Here is a 12,199-nt window from a genome sequence, read left to right as displayed (position 1 = left end):
TGAGGGCTAGATCTGTGGCAACCCAGATCTGTACAAGAAAACTAGGTATGACTTGTGGAGGGCTATTTCAAGAGTGAAGAGACAATTTCGAGTGAGGTGGGAGGTTACATTGTATGCACATTAACTCTGGCAGGGTTTGCAAGACAATACTTCCTCCAAAGCAAAACCCAATAGCATGAATGGCGGCGATGCTTCACTACCAGATGAACTCAACGCCTTCTATGCCCGCTTTGAAAGGGAGAACACAACTACAGCTGTGAAGATCCCTGCTGCACCTCGTCACCCTGTGACCTCCATCTCAGAGGCCAATGTTAGGCTGTCTTTTAGGAGGGTGAACCCTCACAAGGCAGAAGGCCCTGACGTGGTCAGGTTCTGAAAACCCGTGTCTACCAACTGGTGGGAGTATTCAAAGACATTTTTCAAACTCTCGTCTGCTTCAAAAAGGCAACAATTATACCAGTGCCCAACAAGAGTAGTGTGAGCTGCCTACTGCCCAGTAGCACTCCCATCTACGGTGATGAAATGCTTTGAGGTGTTGGTCATGACTAGACTGAACTCCTGCCTCAGCAAAGGACCTGGACCCATTGCGATTTGCCCATCACCACAATAGGTCTATGGCAGATGCAATCTCAATGGCTCTTCTCAGCCTTAGATCACCTGGACAATACAAACACCTACATCAGGGTGCTGTTCATTGACTAGAGCTCAGCGTTTTTAACACCATCATTCCCACAGTCCTGATCGAAAAGCTCCAGAACCTGGCTCCCTGTGCCTCCCTCTGCAAATGGATCCTCAACGTGCTAACCGGAAGACCACAATCTGTGAGTATTGGTAATAGTATCTCCTCCACGCTGATGGTCAATACTGGTGCACTTCAGGGGTGTGTATAAGCTCTCTGCTCTTCTCTCTCCATGCCTATGAGTGTGCGGCTGGACATAGCCCAAATCGTCATCGGTATTCGTACGTTTGGAGAGACGATGGTGTGACATTTTTTCCGATGGGTCTTAGGGGTCTAGACTTGGGGCTTGACAGTGTCTTTCATGGCAGCTGCAGGTGCAGGAGAAAGGTGCTCTGGCTCCCTTGTTGATGAGCACTTTGGTCCCTGCTATCTCAGCTCGTCGTACACCGCTTTTGACTGCGTCCGGTCTTCAACTATTTCCTCCCACGTGTTGAGGTGAATGCCGGCCAGCTTCATGTCATTCATTAGGAGTTTGAAGAGATTTGGAATGTCAACAAGTACACTCAAAAACTTCTCTGGGCGTACTGTGGAGAGAATTCTGACTGGCTGCGGCATCGCAGTCTGGTATGGAGGGGCTACTGCACAGGACCGAAAGAAGCTGCAGAAGGTTGTAAATCCACTCAGCTCCATCTTGGGCACCAGCCTACAAAGTACCCAGGACATCTTCAGGGAGCGGCGTCTTGGAAAGGCAGCGTCCATTATTAAGGATCCTCCAGCATTGATGCACCATCAATAACTCACGCTGAGACGTAGGAAGTGAGATATCGGCTTTTATTGACTGGAAGAATGAACAACACTACATCCTGGAGAATGAGGGAGAGCAGCAGACCACAGTCGCCTTTATACAGGGGTCTGTGGGAGGAGCCACAGGAGCAGTCAGCAGGGTCTGTGGGAGGAGCCACAGGAGCAGTCAGACAGGTATATCTAGTTCACCACAAGCACCCAGGGCATGCCCTTTTCTCACTGTTCCCATCAGGAAGGAGGTACAGAAGCCTGAAGGCACACACTCAGCGATTCAGGAACAGCTTCTTCCAATTCCTAAATGGACATTGAACCCTTGGACTACCCCACTTTTTAGAAAACATATATTTCTGTTTTTTGCACCATTTTAAATCTATTCAATATGCGTATGCTGTTATTTATTTATTTATTATTATTTCATTTTGTTTTTTTCTTCTATTTTATGTATTGCATTGAACTGCTGCTGCTAAGTTAACAAATTTCACGTCACATGCCGGTGATAATAAACCTGGTTCTGACTCTGTAGCGGAGGCGTGGTCTTCCTCGCGGGCGGTGACCCTCACTCAGCTCACCACGCAGCACGTCCTTGGGAATGTGACCCCGGTCCATCCGTTTGACACGGCCCAACCATCTGAGGCGTCTGTGGCTGAGCAGTGTGGAGATGCTGGAGGTGTCAGCCCGCAGTGGAACCTCCGTGTTGGTCGTTCTGTCCTGCCAGGAAATGTGCCTAAGGCAGCGTAGGTGGAACGAGTTTAGCCTCTTCTCTTGGCTGATGTATGGCATCCAAGCCTCACTGGCGTAGAGGAGTGCCCTGAGCACATACGCCTGCCACACACGGAGCTTAGTCTTCTTTGTCCGCTGTCCGTTGTTCCACGCGCTCTTGTTCAGACTGGCCGTGAGACCTGCGGCTTTGGCCACCCTGCTGTTCGCCTCTGCTTCGAGGGATGGAGCTGCTCATCACCACAGCTCAAATGCCATCTATAAATTTACCGATCAAACAACCATGGTTGGCAGAATGTCAGAATGAGATGAGAGGGCGTACAGGAGCAAGATAGACCAGCTGGTTGAGTGGTGTCGCAGCTACAACCTTGCACTCAATGTCAGCAAGACCAAGGAAATGATTGTGGACTTCAGGAAGGATAAGAAGAGGGAACACACACCAATCCTCATAGAGGGATCAGAAGTGGAGAGAGTGAGCAATTTCAAATGCTTGATGATGAACTTCAATTTAAAAAAAAAATTACAAAAAAAAAGATCTCTGAGGACCTGGTCCCAACATATTGATGCAATTATAAAGAAGGCAAGACAGCGGCTATACTTCATTAAGAATTTGAGATTTGGCTTGTCACCTAAGACACTCAAAAACTTCTACAGATGAACCGTGGAGAGCATCCTGACAGGCTGCATCACCGTCTGGTATGGTGAGGGTTTACCAAAGTACATGACCAGACACTTCCTGACCAGGGCCACTCCTTTGCCCATTCTCCTAATCCGTCCAAGTCCTTCTGTAGCCTCCCTGCTTCCTCAACACTACCTGCCCCTCCACCTATCTTTGCATCGTCCACAAATTTGGCCACGAAGCCATGGATTCTGTCATCCGCAGCATAGTAAATTCTAAATTGTCACATTCAAGCCTAAAGATTTCATCGCTGTGGAGGATCTCTTACTCTTGTGGGATAACGTCTTTCCTAATAATTTGGGGGAGGGGTGCAGTCGCTCTGTTGGCAGGTGAGACTCGTGGCTGTGAAACAATCGCAGGTTCCGGAGCCTCCTCCGTGGCGGTCGTCGGAGTTGACTGTGGGGCTGCAGGAAGTGGTTCTGACAGCTCCGAGTACCTTTCTTCTGGACGTGTTGGCATCTCGGACAGTGCGTGGCAGGCTGCTCGATCTGCTGATCTGTCCCAGGCCTCGAGTCAACGCTTTCACTTTGGTCCACATCTAGAAGTCAGGCATACAGCTCTCAGCTTGGATGGTACAACAGCTCTCAATCCCCACATAAGGCAGCTCCTGTCAAGGGCAACTTCATCCTGTGCGGGTAAGTAGATAGATAGATAGATAGATAGATACTTTATTCATCCCCATGGGGAAATTCAACTTTTTTCCAATGTCCCATACACTTGTTGTAGCAAAACTAATTACATACAATACTTAACTCAGTAAAAAATATGATATGCATCTAAATCACTATCTCAAAAAGCATTAATAATAGCTTTTAAAAAGTTCTTAAGTCTTTTTAAAAGCTATTATTAATGCTTTTTGAGATAGTGATTTGAGATAGTGAGAAGTATGGGGGAACGGGAGTTTCTGCTGTGCAGTTCAGACAGCTTGGGTGGCCACCCAGACCTGAGACTGTGGGGAGCTTTTGGTGGTTCCCCTGCTGTGATAAGGGAGACTCGAATATATCAAGAGGAGAGTCTTTTCATAAATTTTTCAGGCATTTCGTTTTCCGCAGGTAAACAGGACAATCCGTCAGCATTTCCATGATCAGTCGCCCTCCTGCATCCATTCTCGTGTCCTCCAAGTGTTACGCCCGTGGCCCCCTCCTTTTTGAGAATGGCAGGATCGCTATTAATTCGAGTCAGGAGACCCAGGAAATGAGAGAAAGACATGCAGAATCCACAAAGAGTTTGGAATGTGCCCTGGCCTCCGAAAGGCGGAACCATTGATAACGGCTATTGTCTCTTGGAGACGGACTTGTGTATTGAATCCTGTACGATGCATCGAAGCCCCCAGGCAATGAACCGAGGGGGAGGTTGGTGGAGGGATTGCATCATCCCCACCCTGATTGACATCTGAGACCCTGTGAGTCAGGATAAAAGAGGGTCTGAAGAACAGCCCCTTTAGACGCACCAGAAGAAATGCTAGAACTCCTGTAACAGCGTAACAGCGAAAGCCAGTGGAACCAGCCCACGTGCGTCCTTTTCCATTTGCCTCGGAATTGGTGGGTCTTGCCACGGAAGCACAGCTTTAGCCAACCTTGAAGGGGAAATCAGTCCCCCAACGACTCTCGAAGGATTGACATCATAAAAGGAATGGGCAAGTTAAACCTCCGTCTTTCCCTCCAACCAAAAAGGCTACAGCCTACAGCTTGACTGAACTAAAGTGACTTTTATATTTCCATCGGACAATACATTATCCCCTAGACAACGATAGAGCTATTTCTTATTGATTATTATTATACCCGCGCTTTTAGATTTAGTATTGACGACGTATATTATCTGTATGTTTGCATTGATATTATTTTGTGTATTTTTATCAATAAATACTGTTAAAAATAGTACCATCAGACTTCAACGGACCTCTCTATCTTTGCTGGTAAGTGACCCAGTTACGGGGTACGTAACAGAAGAAACAGCCCATTTCCGCATCCGTGCGGCTGCTGTCAGTGGATTGAAAATGGCCACTAGTGGTTGATGATCAGTAATGAGGAAGAACTCTGTCTTGTACAAGTATTGGGTGAAACGTTTTACAGCCCAGACCAGACTCAAGGCCTCTCTTTCAATTGTGCGTAAGTTTTCTCTGCGGCAGTGAAGGGACGAGATGGAAAGGCTCCGGGGCGTTCAGTTCCATCACTCATGACGTGACCTGTACCATAACGTAGGTCACAGGCGAGTTCCACCAGACGATGAGGATCATAACGTGCGAGAACGTGTCTGACGTCACCATTTCCTTTCTCCTTTTAGAAAGCCAGCTCACACTGCTTTGTCCACTGCCATTTCTTCCCAGTCCGTAGTATTGAGTTCAAGGTAGAGCCTAGCACCCAGGTTTGGCAGGAACCGGTTATAGTAATTGACAAATCCTGAAAAAGGACCGTAGCTGTGACACGTACTTCTGGCCTTTGGCCTACAATGCTCTGCAGGGCTTATGTGATTCTGTAAAGCCTGTGTGATGCCATCAGTCAGAAAGGTCTCCACTGTACATCTGTAGAAACCTGCAAGACTCTTCAGTGACTAATCCGACCTCCTCAAATTCCGAACAAACCAAGGCTGGTGTTGTGCCTCGGTCATGACTGCATCAGTGTGGGCCCAGCATGGAACGTCTGAGATGTTGACGCCCAGGAACCTGAAGCTGCTCACCCTTTTCCTCCGCTGTCTGCCGGCTACGGAGGAAAAAAAAAATGGACAAAAATGTCGAACTCAAGTGGGTCAAGGACAGTGGAAGCAGACAAACCAACTGTCCCTTGCTCTCGCCAGGAGGTCGAAGCAATGGAGGCTGCCATTTTGTGAAGCTGCTCTGCATCTGCCATTTTGTGAACTGGAGTTGCTTGGCTTTCGGTTTTTTTGAAGAAGACGCACTAATGCTCCAGGTAGTCTGCTGGACGAGAGATCATTTCCAAATAAACAGTTATTTCCGAGTTATTCTTTTGTTAGATATTACACGCATGTTTGTAAATGTGGGGACCATGTGATTTGAGTGGGATACTGGTTTGATAACTGATTTAAAACAAAGAACCATAAATTACCAGATGTCACTTGCAGAAGAGGGCAATAAATGGATGCTGACTTGGACAAAAGCAAAGAAGAAGTCTTTGTAGGTCAGTACGATGACCCTTGGCCAGAAACACTGAAATGCAACATTTGAACTGGTAAGGAATGAATATAAAAGCTTCAAATACAAGGTAGCGATAACTTTGGAGACTAACCATTGCAAGGAAGAACCCCCATGCCAGGGGCTGGGAGAAGAAGGGTCGATCGATTTGGTCAATGGATGATCTTTTTTGGTGTTATAAATGGGAAGAGTGCTTGGAATGAATATTGGCACAAAGGGAACAGAATTCATGTTTTAAGTTGTTGGTCAACATAGTTACCTTGTCGATTGTGCAGAGGCAATAAAGCTTTGATTAATTAAGGGTTAGGTAGTGAGTTTCCTGACCTGGTTCCATCAGTGAATGGGTCAGGTGTGTGATCTCCTGTCTGTCTCTTTAACCAGAGGGTGGTGAATCTGTGGAATTCGTTGCCACAGACGACCGTGGAGGCCGAGTCATTGGGTGTATTTAAGGCAGACGTGGTGGGTTTTTGACTAGTCAGGGTGTGAAAGGCTGCGGAGAGGCAGGAGAATGGGGTTCAGAGGAAAGATGGATCAGCCATGGTGAAATAATGGAGCAGACCGGACTGGCCAACAGCCTAACTCAGCTCCTGTCTCTCATGGTCCCTCCAATGCCCCAAAACTGCTCACAGTTCTCCCAAGGGTTGTCTGAACAACGCCTCATAAAACCTCAGCGTTATGTCCTTCATTTTATATTCTAGCCCTCTTGAAATGAATGCTAACTTGAAATCATCCATTTCCAGAGAGAGGGACGAAGGCCCACTTCCCACTCCCTCAATGACAAGCCTCTGCCCATCACCCCTCCTCTTTCCCCTCCCCACCCTCTCGATCTGCCGATCGCCTACACTTTCCCCTCTCCGGCTCTGCGCCTCGCCTCCTTCCCTTTATCCCCCAGTTCCCTGTCCTCTCCTATCAGATTCCACCTTCAGTTCCTTTCCCTCTCCCATCGGATAGGAGATACAACAGCCTGAAAGCACGTCCCACCAGGATCAGGGCCAGCTTCTACCTGGCTGTTCTCAGATTAACGAAGGGGATGATAAAATGGGCTCTTGATCTCCCGATCAACCTCGTTACGACCTTGCACCTCATTGTCTACCTGCACTGCACTCTCTTTGTGACTGTGACACTCTGTTCTGCGTTCTGTCATTGCTTTCCCTTGTTCTGCCTCAGTGCACTGTGTAATGATCTGATCGGTATGAACAGAGGGCAAAACAACTCCTTCGTCACCTCCATTCAGTCCTTCCAGGTGAGGCGGCCTCCTCCCCACTGGTGAGACCCGGCGTAAACTGGGGAACAGCTTCGTCGAGCACCTCCGCACCAGCGGGTCCTCCTGGTGGCCAAACATTTTAACTCCGACTCCCATTCCCATTCTGACGTGTCAGTCGATGACCTACTCTTGTGCCCAGATGAGGCCACTCTCAGGGTGGAGGAGCAACACCGTATATTCCATCTGGGGACCCTCCAACCTGATGGCATGGGCATCGATTTCTCCCTCTGGTCAACAGTTTCCCACCCCATCCTCTAGTCCCCACTCTGAACTTTGACCTCATCTTACCTGCCTATCACTCCTCCTTCCCTTTCTCCTATGGTCCACTCTCCTCTCTGATCAGATTCCTTCCTCTCCAGCCTTAACCTTTCCCCCCCCACCTGGCTTCCCCATCACCTTCCAGCTTCCCCCCCCCCCGCCTTTTTATTCCGACATCTTCCCCCTTCCTTCTCAGTCCTGAACAAGGCTCTCAGCCCAAAATGTCGACTATTTACTCTTTTCCATCGATGCTGCCTGGCCTGCTGAGTTCCTCCAGCATTTTGTGAGTGGTGCTTAACGCTTTTCACTGTGTCTCGGTACGTGTGACGATAATTAAGCAATCAACCCAACTTTAAATCCCCTCAGATTTCCTTGAAACCTCCTCCCTCTCACCTGCTACAAAGACATGGGTGCACTCCAAACACCAAACGTGGCCCTGTGGTTGGCTGAAGCTGTTGTTTAACTATCGCTTTGGATTCACCAACAGCTCAGGTCATGAAAGGCCCTCAGGAGAGGGGCACTGTGGTAAACTGGGGAGGCCCAGTATACAGCTAGTGGCCACTTTATTAGGTACTCGTCATTAATGCAAATATCCAATCAGCCAATCACGTGGCAGCAACTGAATGCATAAAAGCATGCAGACATGGTCAAGAGGTTCAGTTGTTGTTCAGACCAAACTTCAGAATAGGGAGGAAATGTGATCTAAGTGACTTTGATCGTGGAATGATTGTTGGTGCCAGATGGGGTGGTTTGAGTATCTCAGAAGCTGCCGATCTCCTAGGATTTTCGCGCACAAAGGTCTCTAGGGCAGGGGTTCCCAATCTTTCTTATGCCATGGACCTCTAACCAGGGGAAAACGGGCCCCAGGCTAGGAAACCTTGCTCTAGGGTTTACAGAGAATGGTGGGAAAAACAAAAAAGCACCCAATGAGCATCAGTTCTGTGGGTGAAAACGCCTGGTTAATGAGAGAGGCCAGAGGAGAATGGCCAGACTGGTTCAAGCTGTCAGGAAGGTGATAGTACGTCAAATAACCACGCGTTATAACAGTGGTGTGAGGAAGAACGTCTCTGAACAGGTCGAACCTTGAAGACGGTGGCTACAGCAGCAGCAGACCAGTAACATCCTCTCAGTGGCCACCAAGATGGCAGCTTCTTTGAAATGCAGAGAGAGGCGACCTTTACTGTTTTCAGCGTGCTCACATCTCAGATTATGTTAATGATCATTCACCACCCCCCCCCCTCCAGTGTGTGGGTGAGAGGGGTACCTGGGGTGGGAGGGTTGGGGGTCAGAACGGACCAAAACGTATTTTACTACTAACTCTCGCGGCCTTCAGATCCGCCAATCCCACCCCCCCCACCACCCATACTCTGTCCTCCACTTATTCCCGTTAAATCCCCACACCCTCCAGATCCTCCCCCTCACCCATACACACTGCAGTGGGGGATTAATCCACTTCGCATTCCTTGGGACGAGGAAGGGAACAGGAGCATCAGGGAGAAACAGAGTTTAGAAGAATGGGTGGGTGAAATGGGGGGGATGATGTCAAGTCAAGTCAATTCGCTTTTTATTGTCATTTCGACCATAAACTGCTGGTACAGTGCACAGTAAAAATGAAACAACGTTCCTCCAGGACCCTGGTGCTACATAAAACAACACAAAACTACACGAGATTACAGACCCACACAGGACTACATAAAGTGCACAAAACAGTGCAGGGCAGCACAATAATTAATTAATAAACAAGACAATAGGCACAGTAGAAGACAAATTTCAATATAATAATAAATGATGTAGATGTCAGTCTAGACTCTGGGTATTGAGGAGTCTGATAGCTTGGGGGAAGAAACTGTTACACAGTCTGGTCGTGAGAGCCCGAATGCTTCGGTGCCTTTTGCCGGATGGCAGGAGGGAGAAGAGTTTGTTTGAGGGGTGCGTAGGGTCCTTCACAATGCTGTTTGCTTTGTGGATACAGCGTGTAGTATAAATGTCTGTAATGGCGGGAAGAGAGACCCCGCTGATCTTCTCAGCTGCCCTCACTATCCGCTGCAGGGTCTTGCGATCCGAGATGGTGCAATTTTCGAACCAGGCGGTGATGCAGCTGCTCAGGATGCTCTCAATGCAACCCCTGTAGAATGTCGTTGAAACCTATTAAAGCCCTAGATAGAGCAGATGTGGAGAGGATGTTTCCAATGCTGATGTTTTATATCAGTTAGACTGCACTTGGACTGCTGTGAGCTGATCTGAGCCACTTGTCTAAGCAAGGATAAGCCGGCATCGGAGAGGGTCCAAAGACCTTTCAATAGAACAATCCCAGGAATGAAAGGGTTAATGTAAGAGGAATATGAGGATGGCTCTGGGCCTGTACTTGCTGAAGTTTAGTAGAATGAGGAGGGATCTCATTGTAACCTTTAGAATACTGAAAGGCCTCGGTAGAATGGATGTGGGGAGAATGTTTCCCGTGGTGGACCAGAGGGCACAGCCTCAGAATAGAGTGACGGCCGTGTGGAACAGAGATGAGGAGGAATTTCTTTACCCAGAGGGTGATGGATCTGTGGAATTCATTGCCACAGAAGGTCGTGGAGGCCAAGTTATCTCTTTAGGACGGAGATGAGGAGGACACGAAATTCTGCGGATGCTCCAAATCCAGAGTGACACACAAAAACTCTGGGGGAACTCGGCAGGTCAGGCAGCATCTACGGAGAGGGATGAAGAGTCAACATTCCGAATTTCTTCAGCCAGAGGGTGGTGAATCTCTGGAATTCATTGACACAGACGGCCGTGCAGGCTAAGTTATTGGGTATATTTAAAAAGGAGGTCGATAGGTTCTTGATTAGTAAAGACATGAAAGGTTATGGGGAGAAGGCAGGAGATTGGGTTTGAGAGGGATAATGAATCAGCCGTGGTGGAATGGGAGAGCAGACTCGATGGCTCAAATGGCCTAATTCTGCCTCTATCTCTTTCTTGGAGAATGTGCAGACTTCAAACAGATGGACACCCGTGGTGGAAGTTGGAGCTGAACCCTGGTCTCCGGAGACGGGAACACAACCGCTCTGCTGATGGAGTATCCCCTTTCACTGAAGTTTTGACTGCCCTGCGTCCAGCCATGTGCAGAGCTCGCGTTGCTCTAAACGCTCTTCAAAGATCGGAGTGCACGTATGCCACCATATACAACCCAGAGATTCATTTTCTTGTGGGCATTCGCAGCAGCAGAAAGAAAAACCATAGAATCGACGAAAAACGGCCCATAAAGCCTGGCAAACAACCAATATGCTAAACTGCGCAAATGTTAAGAAAGCAAGTAATTAATAAATAAGGAAGTTGTTTAGTGAATCTCTAGGTTGCGCAATCAGTTCAGGGTTGGGGTGAGTGAAGTTACCCATGCTAGTTCAGGAGCCTGATGGTTGAGGGGTAATAACCGTTCCTGAACATGGTGGTGTGGGACCTCAGGCTCCCGTAACTCCTTCCCGATTGTAGCAACGAGAAGAGGGCATGGCCTGGGTGGTGGGGGTCCCTCATGATGAATGCTGCTTTCCCGTGGCAGTGCTCCATGTAGATGTGTTTGGAGGTGGTTTGACGATGATAATAATAGTTGTTATTAAATAATGACAATTATTTATAAAAGAAAACTGGAATAACTTTTTAAATCAAAGCTCTTGCATGCATCTGGAAAGTACCTTGCATCACTTTATCCTCGAATTCCAATATCTAGAGGGGCTAGAAGGCCACATGGCGTCAATCAGTAATCACAAGGGATTCTGCAGATGCTGGAAATCTTGAATGGCACACACAAAGTGCTGGAGGAACTCAGCAGGCCAGGCAGCATCTATGGAGGGGAATAAACAGTTGATGTTTTAGGCTGAGTTTTGCTGAAGGGTCTCGGCCCGAAACGTTAGCTGTTTATTGCCCTCCATAGATGCTGCCTGACCTGCTGAGTTCCTCCAGCACTTTGTGTGTGTGTGTGTTACTTTGGAAGCTGTAGCTACACACTGTTCTTTGATCCCACGGAGTCCGGACAGAATGGGGCTGTGAATTTTTGAGAGTGACAACGGGTGTCTCACTGTCTACCTCAATGCAAAACCCTAACCCCCCTCCTTCCCTGTCTCCGTGACACCTTCCCTGTCCTACACCCCTCCCCACCTCCGTGACCCCCTCCCTATCTCAGTGATACCCTCCTTCCCCTACACCTCTCCCCATCTCTGTGATGCCCTCCCTATCCTACACCCTTTACAACTTTCATGACCCCTTCCTTCCCCTACACCCCACACTATCTGTGACATACTCCCTCCCTCCCCTGCACCCCTCTCTGTTTCTATCATCCCCTTCCACCCCGGTCTCTGTGACCCACTCCTTCCCCTACAGCCCTTCCTGTCTCTGCCTGTGATCCTCTCAGGAACCTCTAGGAGGAGCCACCGAGGTTGTGTTGGGAGCTGCGGTACTTTGGTGGGGGCGCTAGAGTGGGAGGTCCAGCGGTTGGCCCGAGACACACCCGAGGGAAGACCGTCGGGAGGGCTGGGGCGCTGTCGTGGGAGGACCGCGCGCTTACTACCGCTCAACTGTTCCGCACTGATGCTCGCCCCCTGTTTTGTCTGAGGCACCAACTTCATCCCACTCTCAGTTCCCCCCACCGCCCCACTTTACTCTCAATCCCTG

The 12,199-nt window shown here is 48.7% G+C and overlaps 1 protein-coding gene across 1 annotated transcript in view; it reads left to right on the top strand.

The window, feature by feature from the left end:
- The window catches only part of LOC140715544 (histone deacetylase 6-like), a 63,067-nt gene that overhangs the window by 1,334 nt on the left and 49,534 nt on the right, over positions 1 to 12,199 (top strand). Inside the window, exon 2 of the mRNA XM_073027899.1 lies at positions 7,195 to 7,270. Coding sequence (XP_072884000.1) covers positions 7,195 to 7,270 — 76 coding nt within the window. The remainder of the gene's footprint in view (positions 1 to 7,194; positions 7,271 to 12,199) is intronic.

This window comes from Hemitrygon akajei, chromosome 24 (assembly GCF_048418815.1).
Source record: "Hemitrygon akajei chromosome 24, sHemAka1.3, whole genome shotgun sequence".
Classification (NCBI taxonomy): domain Eukaryota; kingdom Metazoa; phylum Chordata; class Chondrichthyes; order Myliobatiformes; family Dasyatidae; genus Hemitrygon; species Hemitrygon akajei.
This window is presented reverse-complemented; position numbering and strand designations above follow the sequence as displayed.